This window comes from Melanotaenia boesemani, chromosome 14 (assembly GCF_017639745.1).
Source record: "Melanotaenia boesemani isolate fMelBoe1 chromosome 14, fMelBoe1.pri, whole genome shotgun sequence".
NCBI lineage: Eukaryota > Metazoa > Chordata > Actinopteri > Atheriniformes > Melanotaeniidae > Melanotaenia > Melanotaenia boesemani.
Genome location: NC_055695.1, coordinates 12,379,617 through 12,399,820, shown reverse-complemented (window position 1 = coordinate 12,399,820; position 20,204 = coordinate 12,379,617). Strand labels below are relative to the sequence as shown.

Below are 20,204 nucleotides of genomic sequence, written 5' to 3'. Positions count from 1 at the left end.
CTGATCCGTTCCCGTAATCTCTGCTGACCTTTGAGTCAGTATCATGGCTGTAAGTCAAGCAGGACACAACAACACACGGCCTATGTTTCAGATTTTTTTTTTCTAGCACTTTTTTGTGTTAACTGTGGCAAAGAAAAAAAGTGAATGTATGTATATAGAAGGACTTGAATTTCTGGTGTTGGACAAAACAGACATTTAAAACCTTAAAGTGACCATAAGTAAAGTCCTGAATCAAAAGGATGCAGGACTCCAGTAACTGATTTATACATAAACCATTCTGTTTTTTAAGATTAGTTTAGTACAGTGGTTCCCAACCTGAGCTCCAGGACCCCCAAGGGGGCCCCAAAAGCACAGGGGGCCCCCAAGTATTTGAACACTCAGAGCCATTGGGATTAATGTCCACACATTGTCCCCATTTTAAGAAAAAAATGAAGGTTATATGTTGTTATTCTAACATAGGCTATATCAAAGGACAGGACTCAGCCAGAATACATTATTTATGGTGAGAATCTCACTTTTGAAAACACAAAACCAAGCATGGTATCGGCATGGGGTGGGGCAGGGGGGTCCCTGGCTTTTTAGTATTTGGGGTCCCCAAGGAAAATAGGTTGGGAACCACTGGTTTAGTGTACTTTTTAGATTGATTGACAAAAATATTCCCATAGGAGATTAGGAAATATTTGCACATTTCTCCTGATGTGCCATGAACTGGCACTGGGCGTGAGCTGGTAGGAAGAAGAATAGGGAAGTGGTTCAACTAGATAACCAAATTTCCAGAGCATCAGAATTTTATCCCTCCGAGCCAATCAACTCTTTATTGATGCCGGCAGGTGCTGCAGCAGTACACACCCAATGCAAATCAACATTATTTACATGATGGGCTATTTGTTAGGGTTAGGAAATTACTTTCAGTAGAAATTACTATACAAAGGCTTAAATTAGTTATAAATCTAATAATAACTAAACATCTCAGATGAAATACAAGGTAGATCAAAAGGTTAACCACTCAGGAATGTAAAATAATATACTTTATCATGACCGAACATTTCTCAGGATCAATACAACGCACTTCTCGGTTATGTTTAATGGTGATTTAACTGTCACATTTTCTTCCAAAGGACAGAGGACGAGACAGAAATTATTCATATGATCTAAAACATAACACACCACAGATGAGGCAAACATTGCTGTAGTTATATTGTACACTGGGTGTATGTGGGAAGCAACCACAAGAGACTTTACACATTAAATTTCATTATTAGCGTTCCAATATTCGTTTACAACCCCAGCAAGGACAAAAAATATAAAACCATTTAAAGAATTATAATAATAAAATAACTGGAACTCAGCTTTCAGTAAAGCCTTTTGAGCAAATTGGACATTTGTATGCTGGAATTACTCTAGATTTAAAATTCTACATTTAAAACCAGTTTAAAAAATTATCTGCAGGAAAAGCTGATCACATCTTGTATAATGTCTACCAACAAATAAGGCTCTGGTCCTTTTTGTGTCATCAGTGCCGGCAGATGGTTTGAAGGAGTCCTGCTGAAATCACTTTCACAAGATCCACTCAGCAGCTGCCACAGCTTCATCAAAGCACAGCAGTGTTTGCACAAATGATATGCAAGTACCAAGAACACCAACTCTTAAATAAAGTGTACAAACAAAACTACCAGATCAAATCATTTATTAAATTTTTAATACAGATTTGCAGATTTCCATTCAGTGGCTCTTGTTTTTTAGAACGTAGAGGAATCCACCTGAAAGACATTTGACCAAACAGAAATTTACAAATACTCTAATTACAATCAGAAATGTTCCAACAGGGACTTTTTCTTTTGCACTTCTTTATTGTTAAGAGCGTAGGGGCTGATTTTTTCATGTTTATACAGAGGTGAAGTCAGAATTCCAGTCCATATTTTGTAATGATTGTATAAAATAAATGTTTGCACCAAGCAGCAGATTCACAGCAAATTTTGCAACAGCTTTTTTTATTTATATATTCAGAACACTTTTAAAGTTATTTTTCAGATAAAAATAAAAAGTATAAGCTTTTAAAATTGAAAACTTTTTCTTCTACATCATAATAATTAACTTAATATTCAACTAAATGGATGAATGCATGTAAATTTAAAGAAGACACCTGAGGTGTCACGAAATATTTGACCATGTAAAACTGCTTCTATGTTTCAGTCATCTTGTACATTTCAAAGATCCAGTCACTGCCTCGAGGTCCCTTGGAAGAAAAAATAATTACAATGCAGTCGTCTGTTTATTGAAGGAACATAGGGTTGGAGCAAATGAACATACAAAATACTCTTATTTTACACATAAATATGAAGCACAAAGGCAGATGAGACAGAGCCTTGTTTTTCATTAAAGCTTTTGACCATGCAACGTTCAGTACCTTAAAAAAAACAAAACAAAAAAGAGCAAAAGCAATGAACACAGCTTAGTCCACCAAAGACACAACACAATGTCAAATATATACACAAAATAACAAAAATAATAATATAATTTTTTCTGCAAGAGCACAATTTTACAGCTAAAGTTGTACCATTAGTCCAGCACATTACCATGTGTACAGGCAACTCAAGGGGAAATAAGCAACTATTGCTACAGGCTGACACTACGAGGTCATTGGAAGTATTTAAATATGCCACTGAAATATAAGCTGTAAAAATAATATACTCCGAATACATTATATAATTATGTACATATACATAGAAGTTAAATACTGATCAATCTGAATCCCTGGATTGCTGAAAATGTCCTTTGCTGCTTTAGGCAGCTAGTAATGTCCTACTAACTAGATGGGGCCTCTTCTTTGTTTCACTGCTGAAAAAATGTGCTTCACATTGTCTGTTTCACTGTATAATGAAAGTGGGGGAAGTAGGAAGGTGACTTTATTTTCTTTACCTTATGCTTTCTTGTTGTAAAGAAGATAAATTTTATGTCCATATCAGCTCATCCACAGAACAACTAAGTTGGATCTGTTGAGGGATTTTTCTTTTAACTTTGGACAGAGCCAGACTAGCTGCCCCTCTGGCTAGTTTTCAGGCTAAAATAAGACTAATTGCAGCCTGATTCCAGCTTATATTAACAGACAAGAACCAAAATAACAAATGCCACATGAAAACATGCTGCCCAGATGTGAATACATAACTGGATTTCTAAACAATGAAAACTCTTGCACAATGTAATTAAACATTCTTTCATATAGAGGTTTGAGATGTGGCTGTTCATCATTTAATTCAGACCACAACAAAATCATTTTTATTCCATGAACTATTATAATCTAAAACCACTACCTGCCTTATAAGTGCATTGTTGTTGTACAATATTTAGAGTATTATACCTCAATAGAAAAGCTTTCTGCTGCCTTAAGAACGAAATCCATCCTAAAACAAAAGTGTACATTGTCCTCCAACAATCTTGGTTGATTTAGTCAACACTTTCTATAGATGCTTAAACAGAAAATAGAAGATAGCAGCTTTACTGTTCAGAGTAGAAAAGTTAAATAACAAATTGTTTCAGTATTATAATGGGACAAATGTGACTGAAGAGCACTGGTCCCAGTCTGGGTGCTGAAACCAAACCATGTCTGTACCTCTCCCACATTCAAGTACCTACCTGTAGCCTGAAAATGGTTAAATATGCTAATTTCCAGCCCAAACTGGCCCAAGCAGTCAATCATTACTGGGCCAGAGTTAATTCACTTTTGTTGTGCCACTTAAAGAAGGTGCAAGTACCCAGTTAGCTCAATTCAAACACTTATTTTAGTTCAATTACTTTCATAACTAATTTTGCTGGTAATAATTTATTTAAATTTATATTTAACTCAATATTTTCCTTCTATTGTACTTGTGTGGTCACATAAACCAACTAGCATTAGTGTCACTATTTTGTAGTCCCATAATACATAGAGTGGATTATTACCTTGTAACAATGAAAAAGTTCAGGTTTATAGTGAAACTGAATCGTAATAACATCATAAATTATATCTTCTTGGTAGTATTAAGCTCATAGGAGTCGATGTGTTTTATTTCAGGGTGGATTTTCCTTTTAACGTTCCACCTTCACAAAATTAAGGCACCTTTTAAACCCCTGAGGGGTCAATGGGTTCTTCTAATAAGAAGAGAAGCAACAATAACAACACAGAACAAAGAAATGGACCGAAATAAACCAACAAAGTAAAGTAAGACTGTCAACAAAGTATCAGGAAAAAAAACAACATTAGGGAATGTCATTTGGTAAGGTCAAATGCCAGAAGTGCCCAGTTTCATTTCTTCTCATCTCATCTTGTTAGTTTTGTTTTTTACAGCAGCACCGTGTGCCACGTTGCCATGGTAACATCACAAGATCTCCATGGAAACACTGTGGCTATATTCAGAAGCACCTTAAACGGTAAAGGAGTGCCCCAAACTGTGTGTCTGTATATGTGTCAGTGTAGGCGTCAGTATCCAACATTGAGCTTGTTCTTATTGAGCTCTCTCTCCAGGTTTCCTATCAGTGTGTCGATGCTCTCCTGCAGGTCTCTCAGGTTCACTCTGTTGCTTAGCACGGGGCTGATGTCCTGGATCTTCATGTAAGCCTGGTAGGTGTGCTCTTTAGGCAGGCGAGGTGGAAAGATGTGCTTACACATCCTCTCCTCATCTGCCTCCTCTTCTAAAGGCTTCCTGTTGTTTAAACCATCACTATCTCCTGTCTCTTCCTCCTCTTCCCGCTCCTCCTCCTCCTCGTCCCTCATCACCTCTTCTTTCTGAGTTTGCTCAGCAGGATCAGACACAGGACTTATGAGCTTCTCTTGGTCTTCCTCGACTGTGTCCTCCTGCCTGTTGTGACCCTCCTCAGCAGCCTCTGTATCCTCTGAAGGAACGTCGTCATAGTCCGCCTCCTCTCTGCTGGGGGGCAGCAGCATTTCAGAGGGGAAGTAACTCTCACCACAGCCACTCCAGTCACCAGCGTAGCGATTGCTGGGGCTGTCTAGACGTCCTGGCTTGGGCCGCAGAACGCCCGCCATCTCTGCTTCTGTGAGGTTCAGGACTTGAGGGCGCTCTTTCCTCCTTCGCAGAGGAGGAGGTGACAGCAGGTCAGATGAGACCGGAGCCACAGATGCTGCATGGGGATGAAAACAGGACTGGTCATGTGGGTCCACTACTGTAGGAATAAAGACAAAATAAAGATACAATGAGAACATTTGAGCAAAAAAAAAACAAAAAAACCTCACATTTTCTCATTTAGCTTTTGTTCCATCAAGTTTAGAGTGTGAAGGATATTTTTATGGCAGCTCCAGCATTTGTGTTAACAGTTTGTAGTAATTCAGTTTGCATACAATATACTTAGAAATATTTAGTCTTTGAAACAGTTTTTGACACATGGCCACAATATATCATGTAAGCCCAATAAATAACTTTATAAAGCATAATCATAATTTGATACAAAGCAAACCCAAAACATGCAGAAGCCTGATAATATACAGATATTTGTGGTATTATTTTTAATGTTGTACAAAAAATGTGAACCTTTTTCCTACAGCTTTTGAAACAAAAAGACCTTTACTTTCCATAAAAACAGAACAGTCTGTTCATTGTTTTCATAAGGATTATTTCCCCAGTGGAAAGTAGTTCCAGTTAAAACTATTCAGAGGTTTATGAATTATCATGAGCAACTGGAACACTGTTTATGGAAAGATGGAAACATTGCTGTGAGGGTCATAAACCAAACCATACATGGTATGAAATCTGAAAAAAAGCAGGATTCCACAAAGTGAGAAAATATGGTTTTTCTTTTTGAATTCATAAACAAGCATATTTAAACATGTGGACAGTAAGTCAATTTACTGTCCAGTAGGGGTCTGGGCAGTAAATGTACCGAAGTGAATAAACGTGCCAATGCAGACGCATGCGGAAGTCACACACCACCACACACTGATTTTGTTGCCATCCTTCTGTTTGTTATCAACTTTTGACTAAACCAAAATTAAAAATTAACCAAACGTAAGCCCTGTTTAGATGTTATGACAGAATCATCTGACTGAACAATTAAAAAGAACACTGAGCACTCCAACACAGCCAGCACAGTCTGGTTACCTGTCTGCCTCTTTCTCTACAACTTGTTGCCCGCTAGCTCTACCTAACTGGATTGGAAAGGAACAAAAACACAGTTAGAACTTTAAGTCATGCTCAGATGTACAAGATAAAGTAACCCTATGTTTCAGTTTTTTAGATAAATATATAAAAGATGACATTTAGATGCCTTGTTTGTTTTATTGTTTTCATAGTTTTGAAGCAGAAGAATTGGAGAACCATGAATGGTTTTGTTCAGTCGTCACATTAACTGTTGCTGCAGAGGTTGCACATCTGACAACACTCCTGAGGCTACAGACTAGAGCAATTATCACTTGAAACAAACAGAAATTATCCTCCTTTCAGAGACACTGTTATTTAATTTCAGACATGATTCACTGATGGCATGAATAAAAATTAGAAGAGTAATTATCCCATTTTTGCTTGAGACACAGTTTGGTGCCTCTTTTGTCATATTTTTGTTGATGAAAAAGTGCCAAATGTTTTTTGTTTGCTTGTTTTGGAGGGGAATGTCATGTATCAATGGGCCAAGTCCTGGGAATTAAGCAAGGGCCAACTTCTTTCTGCCTCTATGCATGGGGTACCCACTAAACCAAATGTTTTCAGTGTGTGACACCTCTGAACATCAGACAGGCCACGGTTAGCGCTCTTGTCTCGTCTGTCAGAGCCACGTTGATATAATACAAGCAGAATGTGGTGGGGCACTGTTTTGCTGAAATCAAGATGCTCACTGAAAGCTATTGTGTAGATGGCAGCTAGCTTGCTCCGAAACCTGTAAGGTAATGGTCCCTTTACAAGTATGCAAGTTATCCATGCCATGTGCATTACACAGCACCGTACAATCACAGATACTGGTTTTTAGCTTCATGCTGGTGACAAACTGAGGGACCTCTTTTCTCTTTAGCCTGGAAAATGCCACATCAGTTATTTCCATTCAAAGGTTACAGCCACTGTGGATTGGTTTTCAGTCTTGTCCATACAAAGTTGTGCAATTTTATGCTGAGAAATGGTTTTCCTGTCCTTCCAAATGGCGAACCTCTCCACATCTTTATTTCTGAGAGACTCTAATAGTATTTCATCCCCAATTACATAACCGACCTGTTCACAAATCTCCATCAACTGTCTTTTTTTTACTTTAATAATAGACCTTTTCCAGGCTTTTGTCCCAAGTTTTTAAATTTTGTTCAGCTCATTTTAGAAAAACAATAATTTCTCAGTTACATAATAGTAACTTAAACTAAATGTGCAATTGAAGATTTGAAGGCTTCATCTTTTTTGACTGAACCTGCAACTGGGTTTAAGAATAAAAATATACACCCATCTTAGCTTTAAATGTTCTTAATTAATACTTGCAAAGATAGAAAAATTTAACCAAATGAATCTGGAGTCCAGATGCTGCCATCATGACTGTGCTTGCTGTGGTCCATTGGCACAACAAAAAGAGATAAAAATAATTGACTCTAGCAATCTTATTCCCTTTCATTCTAGCTGACAGGCCATCTGCTCACGCACAGTTGTCAGACTTTTAAATATTCAGTCTATACACAGAAGTCCTTCAGCCTCCTCAATGTTGGTGCGCGTTCACTCTTCCTGTAAAGAGCCTCAGTGTTTTTCCACCAACAGTCATCAGATGTCCTTGCACTTGCCCAAAGACACTCGCAGTTGAGGCCTGGGCAACAATGCCTCAGAAGGTCTGGTATGTGTGTGTGAGAGGCGTGAAGTGTTTGCTGAAAATATACCATAATGATTGTGAAATGTTAGGGTGAAACTCCAGGGGCTGAGGGGTAAGGTTAAGCTTGGAATGTCTTTAATTATAGTCCATGCATTCTACACTCTTTGCTGGGGAAAAGGACAGAACGGAGGTGCTACTGTGGATGTAAACAAAGGCTCGAACCTGGAATGAAAGCTTTGTTGGTGTCAACACAAACAGTAGCCAGGTGAGATCAGCTGCAGGCAGGAAAAAAATCATTTTTTCAGACTATAACTTGGGGGGCTTGCTACAAACAAAGATGGAAAAAGTTTTCAAAATGTAGCAATCATGTGCATTTTGAAAAATGAGACATGCTGAATAGAATTTCACTGCACTCAGGGAAAATAGTGAGTTACAGAAAGCAAAAGCAGTTTTGAATGTGTGTTACACAGAAGGACATTTTCAGTTTCAATGCCATAATGTTTCTTTGTTTTGTTTTTGTTTTTGTAACTGTGACCAGAATAGGCAACCTGGCTCTTCTTTTCTTTTTTTTTTTGTAATTTGCCTGTGTTTGAATTCTTTACAAAATGTTGAACAGCCACTAACGGTCCGCACATTCATTAGAAATAGAGTGAACACAGATTCATAAAATTACACCTGCAACATAAAAAACGTATCAAATTATTTGCTGTAACTGATGCAGATTGTTTTACAACTGCCTGAAGCTCTTGTCATCACTAGACTGGCTTTTGATTAATCTTTGAGTTCCTTCACATCTCACACTGAGCAGACAGCTGCAGCTGGCAGAAACAGCTGTGCAGGCAGACAGAAGACCTGCATAGAGGCAAGCTGTTACAGAGGATGTGTCCTTGATAACTGATTGATCATAAGACAGAGGAGCCACGCCTCATAAGTTTGTTTTCCATTTGGGCTTACTGGCTTTGCTCTGACTGGCTCAGCTCACCATGATGAAGCACTTGTGGAGAATTTGATCTTAGAAGGGGCAAACAGATGGTAGCCAGTGGCTATCAGCTGCACGTGTGCCAGCCTCAAACCTCAAGGATCAAAGCAGCCCAGTCCCTTAGCAGCCTTTATATAGCTGAGCCGCAGAGCTGACACTGATTTGTAAGACTGGTTTCTACAAAAGAGATGCATGACTTAGACTATAAATGAGATGTTCTTTCAAGCTTAAAGATTATCTAGTTTATCTGAAAAGAAAAAAAAAACAGAAATTACCTGGCCAGACTTGCAGCAGGTAATGCAGAACTTCAATGTGTTTTTTGAAGTGTAACGCGCTTGCCAGCTCCTCAGAGTCGATGAAGACGCGGTTGGTGTGGCAGGATGCCTCCTGACGCTGGCTGAGAAGTACTGGGCCAAAACACACAGCCAGATTTTGACATGTCATCTTGTTCACTTCTTGGTAGGATGCCACCAGCTTCAAATGATCAAGAAGCTTCCGCAATGTCATCTGATGCCGACACACACACACAAACAAATAAGACATATTATTATGATTAGTAGTTGTAGTACTCCCACTGCAAACAGCAGTAAAAAGCCATGCATTATGAGGAATTTTAAAGATTTCATTGCTTTGTTAATTCCTTTTACAATGACCACTATTGCAACATCTGTGATGAAAAATTTCACTCATTGTCAGCTACTACTAATCTAATAACATACCAGTAAGAATGACACATGCACAAGCTTTGTGGACAACATGAGCCCACTATTATCACCCTGGGTAAAAACCTACGTAATGCTCCTTTAACACTAGTAATCTTTAGCATTATCATCATTACCATCTCTGCCACAATTAACACTTTCACTGCTGCATTTTGTTCCATGCAGACTGTAAGAGTCAACAAGGGATGTGCAGTTTATTTCCTCACCTTCTCCACCTCTGGCAAGTTTTCCAGCAGGCTAGCGGTGTGCTCCGAGTCAGCTTGGTCGTTTTCACACCCTGCTGCTCCCATCTTCAGTGGTCTTGCGGCCATAGACTCCAGCACTGCCTCGTACAGCTGCTTGTTGATCAGAGGGTAGGGAAGCTCGCGAAGGTAGTCCTTTAACACTCCTGAAGAGAGGGAGAGAAAGATGGCAAGTTATTTAAAATTGAAGCTGAATAGTAGCTAAGTCAGGATGGGAAGGTGAGGTTCAAGATCTGTCAGTTAATAACAGTACAAACAAGTTCTTTGGATTTAGTTTTTTCACCACTTGAATAGAGAAATATGTGCTCTGATACCTGACAAATCACTGACATCCTTGTGAGATGCTGCCATTGAGAAATCAGCTTTTCTTTTCCTTATGCTAAAACGATTGAATCTGACATATTGTCTGTGCTGCAAATTAAGGCCTTATTGTTTCCAAGGGTGATCCTGTGGTGACTCCAGAGATTTCTCAATAAGTGTGCGATTGTTTGAGGGTCTGATGTTTGTGACAGGACGTTCACAGATGTGACTTCGGCCTCCAGTAGTTCAGACAAAAGCTATGGAAAAACATGAAACCCACGCTGTCTGTCTCCACTAAGCCCCTGAAATATCACTGGCATGTCTTTTCATCAGTCAAAAGGGGGGAATTAAAAAAAAAAAAGGTTTTGGCAGTGTGTCAGGTCTTTGCGGTGTGTGTCTGCTCCCTTTTCCCTCCGCATGAACCTGGATCAGTTTGAAGGGAAGGCTGGAGGCTGTGTAATTAGTGATATTGGTTTTGCTCCAAAGTGACACACACCTAATGTTTGCAGAGTAACAAAGCGATGACCCCATTTCTACGAAAAGTTGAGATGATCTAAAACCGAACTTAAGACAAATGCCACTGTTCAAATATTATTCATTTGAAAAAAACAAGTTGATTTAAATGAAACTTTTAAGAGATTTAAGTTGTTTACAGGGTTTTGTTTTGTACACTGTTTCTAGGCATGCATTTTGCCCAATAATGCCTGCTTAATGGTTAACTCTGTAAACATTTTCTGTAAACATTCACTTTCAGTAAAGGACCAGAGAAACATAAAACTCAAAAGAAATAGGTATAATCTAACTATTATTGTTTAGAGCAGTGCTTGTTGTGCTGTACATGATAACAAAGATGACATTTGGCTTTTAAACACAACCCACAACAACTCAATAAAATTCAAATACAATATTTACAAGCATTTTGCAGCATTAAGGTCCTGAAACAGTAAAATATCCCACAAGCTGGCCTTTTGCTGGTTAATTGATAATTGACCTGTTTTCCATTAACTAATGAGGTTAATTAGAAACAGATTACTAACATAAATGGATTCAGAAAAATATTTCACAGAAGCCACCACTTTTGAAACACGCTGCTGCCATATTGTTCAATGCCAGACTATATTTTATCCAAAAAACAAAAAAAAAAATGCAGTTTTTGTTTTAAAAATGTGCACATTATTAAATTTAGTTAAGATTTACATGAACCACAGTCTCCACGCCTTTAAAAATTTGTTTCATCAAAGCAGAGGAGGATATGTTACCTGGTCAACCGCAATCTATTTGGAGAAATTCGCAAAGCAGTGACATAACCATGTGAGACGACTGATTCTTGAAATGGTGCTAGAAATAGATGCTCTGACTTCACGACCTCCACATTGCTGGATTCCCTCTAACTGACCCGTGGTGTTGTTCTTATTTGCGTCTTGCTTTCTATTTACAGCAATCCACAATACGATCCGCTCCTTAATCCATTGACATCTCCTTGGGCGCACTTTAACATGCTAACTGTTTAATCCCAGTAAGTCCATGCTCTGCTTTTTAAAGGAGTCTGAGGCTTTAATGCTTTTCAGTCTATTTTTAACTACATTGTAGGTCCATCATCTGTCAGTATCTTGAGAATAAATGTTTTTATGTTGGCGAATAACACAAGTTTTAGGTGATTCATTTCCTGTCTTTCTTTTTAACAGAAAGATCGAAATTCATTTCCGTGTTACACTTCAAAGTCTTCGATGTGCATCTGTTATATCATAAGCGTTACACCTACAGATAAAAGCTATCACTTATAGTTTAAAAAAAGTTATATAAATGTTTTTTAAAAAATCCTGCTTATGTGTTAAACAGTTTTCCACGCAGGCTCAAATTTCTTTTTACTTTTTTTTGTTTTTATTCTGCTCTGCATCTTATAAAAAAAGGTCACCAGTAAAACCATAAATGCTAAATATGTAAGATTTAAATCTACCATTATGATAAATAAAAAAAAAATAACTAAAAGTATGAGAGTCATAATAATATTGTGCATTTCTAAGGCAGTCAGTGGATAAACAACTCATACCCAAACAAGCACATTTCTTATCAACTCATTCCTCACAGGTAGACACAATAACAGCTTCATGTATGCAGTAGCAGGTTTTAGCAGAGCTTGAGTCAAACCAGCTCCTGAAACTAGCTGATGTTTCCTTCATATTAAGAAACAGCTCTGTTATCGTCCTTCTTTGTCAGGCTGGGCATCAGTGAGCAGCATTTGATAGGAAAATATAACCACAAGATGCAGCACATCTTGTCTCCAAAGATGTGCTGATTTCCAAGCCAGATTACACAGAAATGCTTTGACAACATCCCCCTGGCTTCCTGTTTTTAGTATCTGTGGAGAAATTACTCAGACAATAACAACCAGCATGTTTCATTGTTGGGAAACAGATTGTCTGGAAGGAAAAATGGCCGATATGTTTATATCCTTTTTTTTTTTTTTTTTCTTGTTTGTTGATTTGTTTTTAGGGGGCACCCTAAGACTTGTTTTTCCTCCATTTAAAACAGAAACTCATGCATGGAGGAACCTCTGACCTTCCCTGTGATGTTTCGTCTTAGCTCAGCTTAAACAACCCCTAAACAACCTTTTCTTTTTTGTCTTTGCATGCAATGTATGAAAGCGTCACACACGTTTGGGCTTTTTCCCTTTCAATAAATTAAACCAAGACAAAAAAACAACAAAAAAAAACCCAATAAAAATAAAATAAAAAAATAAATAAAAAAATAAAATAAAAACAAGCTAAGTTTGTGTATCTGCATCTGCTGAAGTTAGTATATACCCATTCAGGTAAATCATTAGCCTGCTATGAGTCAATGCTGTGTATACTTTTGTGTCTTAGCCCCAGTCGGTGATGGATCAACATATACACACACACGCACATGCACACACACACGCGCACACACACACACACAAATGTTCAGTGGGGCACACATATGCACACTAACACAGAAGGTCAGAGGCTCAGGGGTGAACAGGTGTGCCTCCCCCACAGGTGCTTCACCTTCTTCACAGCCAAGATGACAACAAACACCCACCAGGGTCTTTTGTCTCACAAACTGTTGGGGTTTGGCACATATCTGCAGTAGAAATCCACTCTATCTGCCTACACACTCATCTCACATTGGAATAGATCCAGAGATCACACACATCAGAAAGACATCAGCAATAAAGCCACATAAATCCTCTAAAATGCTTCTTCAAAACATGTGATTAAAGCTATAGATGATAGCAGCTGAAGTATCTTTTCAACTCAGTTCAAACTATTTTAATGTTCCAAATGTGCCACCAAACACTACAAGACACACAATGCACTGGGGCACGGCTCCACCTTTGACCTCTTGTTCAAACAAAGCGGAGGGTCACTCTTCTTGTCAGTGCTGCAGTCAGTGCCTTGCCTGGAGAACAAACAGGGGTTTGTTCTCCGTCCTGCCCCCTCCCTGCTGTCCTGCACGCCCCCACAGCACCGGTGGGGGGGCAGAGGAGATGTGTGTATTGCTGCCTTGTCCAGTGGCACAGTAAAGCTTTACACAGTGGTTACTTCACGATTTCCACAACCTAAAACAAGCAAATCCCAGGTCTAAATATGGAAACAGTAGTGCTCTCATGCTTCAAGTGGATTAATAGCAGCCATATCAGCAACTAGGTGCAATTCCAGACCTGCAGGTTAAGAAATATACTGACACCCACAGGGACCTGCTGCTCTTTGTGAAGCGACTGCCTGCTTCACTGGCCGGCCCAGGGTTCAGCTAATCCCCCATGCGTGAGCCAAATACCATCTGTGTTTGTTCGGCAACAAAGGGGGCACTTGTTAATGACTTTCCATGTCTTCACTGGAGTACTGCAGAGGGTGGGGGGCAAAGTAGGGAAGTAGGCTTTGGAAAAGATGAGTCAGGCAAACACAGATCAATAACTGTGCAGAACTCTCAACTGGAGGGTTTTTCATCATTGAAAGACAAATATCTGAACTGGTTTTCCATCACTGGTTCACTTTGGAAGCTTGCTTTTTCATGTAGGTCAGGCAGGGCGAGGTGAAGGTTTAACTTTAAGTTAATGACACTAAATAGCTGATTGACTTTTGTAATGATGTATTGATTTTTCCAGAGTAACAGATAAAGCTAGCACTGTGGGACTGAATTGTCTAGTAGTCTTTATCATGTCAAATTAGTGAGACTGTCCTTACTATTTAGACAACAGTAAACTTCCAATTTTTATTTCCATCTCAGTGCAGCTTTTGATCTAGCTGACCACCATATTCTTTTAAATGATCTCAGGGACAAGGCTGGTATTCAGAGAACTGCCCTCCAATGGTTTACCTCCTATTTAACAAACAGAACTTTCTCCTCAACAGCCCCAATTACTTCAGGAGATTCTCAAGGATACATTTTGAGCCCAGTTTTATTTACAGTGTATTTGCTTCCCTTAAGTTTCATATTCTACAATCACAACATCTTATTTCAATGCAATACCTGAGACTCAGTTTAAACTCCTCAAACATTTACATAACTGCCTCCAGAAGGTAAAATACTTGAAGGCTAACAACTGTATTCCCCTAAACATCTCAAAAAGATCAGCATGCCACTTAAGTTTAATTAATTTTATTATTCAACTCAATCCAGCAACCTGAGTGTCATCTTTGATTCTGACCTGAAATTTGAAAACAGCAAAGGATGCAAAGACTGAATTCAGTAGAACATTTTGCCTCCAAAAGTGCTTGTTTAGTACATTCACACATAATGAATCATTTCCAAAGCTGGCAGCCATACCAAATCTCTCACACGTTCTCTTTTATTAAGTCTGGTTGGCATGCAAACATTCTTAATATGATGAATAAAAAAAATGATACGTTTTTAGCTTTTGTTTGACTCCTCACTTCAAACTTTAGGAGTGTTACGGCTGAATCTACAGTAGCCGACAAGAGTCTGTGTTCCATGAAACGACGACATGAAGACAATAAAATTCTGAAAATAAGGATACAGCGTTTACATGTTTGACTTTAAATATCCAACAGGGAAAGCCCTGCGTAGAGAAACAACTCCTCTGGGTACCAATGGACATTTTCATGCATAAGAAGTGTAAACTGTACTTTGGATATTTTTGTGTTTTGGGCGTTAAAATGAGGAAAAGCAAAACTACATCTATACTTCAAGCGTAGTCGAGATAGTTACTCATAACAGCGATGAGTCTGGTGAGGAAAAATCAGATCAATGACATTTCTGTTACAGTATGAATAAATAAAAATGGTTATATTCATAAATAAGAAGCAGCACCTGTTTAAAGAAGCGGTTCAGTATCCTATAAATCACAAAAAAATCCCTTATTTCCTTGTTCAGGAGAGGGAGCAGTGATGTGGTGCTGATATTAACGTGTTACCACGTGCCCACATGAAGTGTAAAGATCGTTTTACCACCGAAGCAAAGAGCAGCTGATGATTATAATCTGTTGAAAATGCTGTTTGTTTTTATTTTCCACTCATGTTGATAACACCTTTGGAGAGAACTGTGATATGAAACAAAAGACTGTGATTTGAAACAATGTAGGTCTGCGTACCAAGCATGTTTTGCAAGCTTTGGATTGAACTTTGACCCTTTGGATAATCCCTTTCACTGCCTCCACTTTTAAATTTGCCGTGTGACACGCAGCTCTTAGCTCATCCATTTGCCGTTCACTTATTAGCCTCCAGTCTGGCTCTACACTCCAGAGACTCTAACCTTGTTTTAAATTGTAGTTTAAATTGGGACATAATGATAATATTAATCAACTGCTATTTATGGATTAAATCTCTAAAATGTATGTTTGAAGGCTAAATCGTTGATTGTAAATCATAGGCATCAAACCTCCCCCTCTCCCAGTCTGTCCTCTTCCACTCATTCAGGCCTAACTGCAACAGCAACTCGCTTGGTAGAGCAAATTTAGGCAGCGAGCAAAACCAACAATCCTCGCTGGTGCTGGCCCTTTTTTTCTAACCCGCTCAACTGTTAACTGTGTTCTTTGCCCTGCTATGCAAATGCATGTGGATCAAAGCAGGCATGATAGGACGACTATACGGGGCCTCTTTCCAAAACCAACAGCAGCTCCTACAATGTCCAGAGGTTTCCATGGTCTTCCTCCTTTTGTGGGAGGAAAAAAAAAATCATGACCCAAGTAATTTTTTACAACTTTGCCAGCCCCCTCATCTGTCACACTCTTAGAAACATTACTCAGGTCTGTGACATAGCTGTTACTTATTTTAATTTAACAGCAGGAACTCACAGGAACCTGAGTGGCATTTTCAATTAGCTGCTTTGACTGCTTTTCTAATATTCACACAGCTTCAGGATGAGCTGTTTGACAATGGAAATCCTCTGACCCGACTAGGGCTGGGGTGGGGACACTACACAGCATGTCTCAACCACAAACCTGAGGGAGAAAGAATGACCTGAATGTACAGCATAGTTAGATTTCTGTCTGCATGTGTGTGTGTGTGTGTGTGTGTGTGTGGGCCTTCCCCTCAGGCACTGATCTATATGTTGGCTGCTGGAATGTTTTTTTTTACACACATGCACACACTACCGGGGCTGCATATGATGACCTTTCTGCAGCGGTCACACCGGTTCATTCACATCACTGCATCAATACTGAACCCACTCTTCAATCAGCCTCTATTCTACACATCTGTGTCCATTCTGCTCCACTCATTTAATCTTTTTTTCCCAATGTTTGTCATCAAAGTCTAAGTTTTTTTTTCATTTGTTTCTAGCTTTGCCTATAAAGTAAGTGTTATTGCTTTTATAGTAAATTACAATTTTAAACTCATAATTGTGTGCTTTCCCATAATGCAAAGCATTTAAGGAATGCTTAAAATGTTATGTGGCCTTATTGGTCAAGTAAATCAAGAGTATAACACAAATAAATCTAGTAACAGTATTCCAGAATTTTCTGAGGAATTTCTGCATATGTTTGTGGATGTTTCAGGTAGAAGTTAAAAAAATAGCGGACTGGGGATTAAGTGGTTAATGTTTTACACATACTGTTCAATATGCTAATTAAGTCAGGAAAGGAAGCAATTTCTGAGACAAATAGAGAGAAAAAGGGGGACCAACACTCTCTGGAAAAGTCATCTATTTAGACAAGCACATACGAATGAAACTGAATCCATGTGGAAAACATGTGATCATGTTACCTGTGATGACGTTGATGTCCGGATACGTGTTTTCACACAGCTCCACGGCGTGGCTGTCTCTCTCAAACGCCTCTCGTAGCTCCTTCTTTACTGCTGCAGAACCACACAAACGGTAGAGACCCACCACCTGGAACCACGCAAACACAGATACAAATGTAGGTCAAATAAATATTAAACAGTGACTCAGGTATTTTTTAAAACCATGTCTATTAAGTTCCATCTGCATTCCAGTAATGCTAGAAAGAAGCTAAAGACACAGTCAGAGACAAAGGTCACTTGTCTGCTTTGTCTCATGATGGGACATTGAGGGACAGGAAGCTGCTCAACTCTTAATAAACAACAAAATGAATATGAACTGAAATACAATGTGTGATAGAAAAGTTATATTTAATGAAATTTTATTGTTAGCTGACAAAACCGCACAAGGAATTCCAAAGAGCTTTTATATAATTGTGAGGTGACTTACTAAAATAAATGAATTACTTATGTTATTATGTTTGTACTTTTTAGAGAGAAAGAAACTTAGACAAATAACTTAAAAAAATAATAGACCTTAAAAATTTTTTTAAAAAAAAAGCCTATAATATTTTTCTCTTTAAGGTGAGCAGTTGCAACCATGGTGGGTGTGATTTTTTTTGCTAGTTTTAGGACAAAAGTACTGAGTTCAAATTTCTTAAAACATGATACATGTGAGGATCTAAACTCAACAAAGAAATTTAATTTCAATTCAGACCCATTAAATATAAAAAAAATACTACACATAAATAAATCTGTTAATACGCAATAATAAATAAATAAATAAATACTGTTTTCTTTCGGTTTCCACCACTCTCCCTCCTCCTTTACCTGTTATTCCTCTGCCTTCATTAGCAATAACAAATGATGTAATAAATGTTCTTTCCCCAGCATTGGATGTCAAGCTCACTGAATTTAAAGCATGTTTTTTGCCCCTGAAAATAACCTGTTAGCTGTGGCAACTAGTCAAGCCTGAGTAGCAAAGCTGACCAAACCTTTAATATTTCTATAGTTTCCAAGCAGCTGGCAATGCAGCCGATCTGTAGAGAAATACTGTGGGGAAAAAGCCAAACCTGGATGACATCACTATTTCCAATGGAATAGAGCTAAAGACTAAAAAATTCACTAAATTTCGCCAGATAACGTCACACTTGAATGAGCCATGTTTGACTTCAGTGCATCTCATTTGTGCAAGACTTTTCCATCTGTTTGCTTTTCTCCAACTTGTGACGCTCAGATTTACTTTATACAGCCAAACTACCACTAAAGCTTTGGTCAGCCTCCTATTTTTCTGTTTCTGTCATCAGCCGAGTAAACAAGTCTGAAACTGTGACCAAATAGTGGCCAATTAGGATAAGTTAACGCAAAAACTGTTCTGTGGTTTTGATGATAAATAACTCAAAGGAAAAAAAATCTTTAAACATTTTCTCCCACGATGTGTTGCCTCCCATTTAATCACAAGAATGAATCACAGAATGGAGCTGATGCAGAGAGAGGGGTTGCTTCAGACACATCCCACCACCTGATGTTCGTCCAATGAGTCACGATAGATTTGTCACTGGACACTTTGATGAAAAAAGTTGCAGAGGAAGTCTGAAAAGTACTGCAATTCTAATTCAGTTTAAAAACCCATAACAGTTTAATGTTTTTATAAATCTTACAATAAATGACAAACAAGGAATAAACTAACAATTATATAATGAATCAGAGCTAAATGCAGAAGAGGGCTGACTCTCCTTTAAAATAAATTAGTACATGTTTGTAATCAGGGATGCAAACGTATTAAAACATACAATAATTCTCCTGTTAACTTAAAGTGCAAAGCTAACAGTATCACACAAAGTCTGCAAAGTCACAGTAATGTGAGTTACATAACAACACCTCTGTAAAGAATGTTAGTATTATCTTACCATGAGCGTGGACAGGCTGTTAAAACAGAGACTGAGTAAAATTTAAGACATCAGTCTAAGCTCTTATTTAAATGCTGAGGTGCATTAAAAAGTTGAATGAGTGCATTTTAAAGTAAAACATTCTCAGAGGTCTGATAAAAATGTCACATCTTCTTACTAGGTGTATAAACACCAAGTCCTTTAATAACTCAGGTGACAGCTGAGAATTAAAAATGAGAGTAATAAACCATTCATGTTTCTTTACCAAAGCCTCCAGAGTGTGACCTAAAGGAACTGGAGACATTTGATAGCTGAAACTCGGCACCACTACTCTCCTTGTTATGTTGGGATTAGGCCCGACTGCAGACATACCATAATTTCTCCTACATGTGTCTGTCTGGTATGTGGCATAGCAGACCAACTGGTGTGGTTGCCCTAGTAACGTGTTAAGTCAGTGGGCTGTGAATGGCAGGTTGGGTCCGGTTTCACACAAACACACTGGCGCAAATACTAACAGCCCTTCCGGGCTCCAGTGTAGGAGTACTGTAATCTCTCCCTGTCCCACCAAAACGGCTGTTTTGGAGCTCCCCTCAAGTCGAGCAGCATTTTCTGAACCACACGAGAGGGAGAGAGGAGGACAGATTAGGCAGGGATTTGGCTTTGTGTACGAGTAAACAGAAGTTACCGGGCACAATGAACAAGAAGTCCATTGAGAAAAAAATAAAGTGTCTCTCTTTGAGGGAGAGTTGCGTGCAGGCGGGGAACAGCTGTTTGCAAAAAGGGGGCTTGCACTTATACACTTCAGCTGCTGGGCAACACAACAGGCAGCACCAGCCAAGGCCTATTTTTGGTATGAAGCAGGCACAATGACCTCTAAATAAAATGATCTGAACAAGAAAGTGGATGCTGCTCAATGTTGTGATATATTTTCCTGCTCAAAAATGGTCTTTTTTTGTGTGCATTTTGTTTGCTTGAAAAATAAACCCAACCCCCTCCCTCTTTGCTACATTAGTTTTCTATGAAAACAGGATGCAGGTCACTGATGTTTTCCACAGATCAGACCTCCAAACCATCCTTCACCCAGTATGCTGATTCCTCTATAATCACAAAAA

At 38.6% G+C, this 20,204-nt stretch overlaps 1 protein-coding gene across 2 annotated transcripts in view; it reads right to left on the bottom strand.

The window, feature by feature from the left end:
• Positions 1-1,827: 1,827 nt before the first annotated feature.
• The window catches only part of syde2 (synapse defective 1, Rho GTPase, homolog 2 (C. elegans)), a 42,626-nt gene continuing 24,249 nt past the window's right edge, over positions 1,828-20,204 (bottom strand). For both annotated transcript variants that reach the window (XM_042007199.1, XM_042007201.1), the window contains exons 5-8: positions 17,189-17,315; positions 9,669-9,850; positions 9,016-9,247; positions 1,828-5,160 (exon numbers count right to left, since the gene is read on the bottom strand). In XM_042007199.1, the coding sequence (XP_041863133.1) occupies positions 4,457-5,160; positions 9,016-9,247; positions 9,669-9,850; positions 17,189-17,315 (1,245 nt within the window). In that variant the 3' untranslated portion in view covers positions 1,828-4,456. The remainder of the gene's footprint in view (positions 5,161-9,015; positions 9,248-9,668; positions 9,851-17,188; positions 17,316-20,204) is intronic.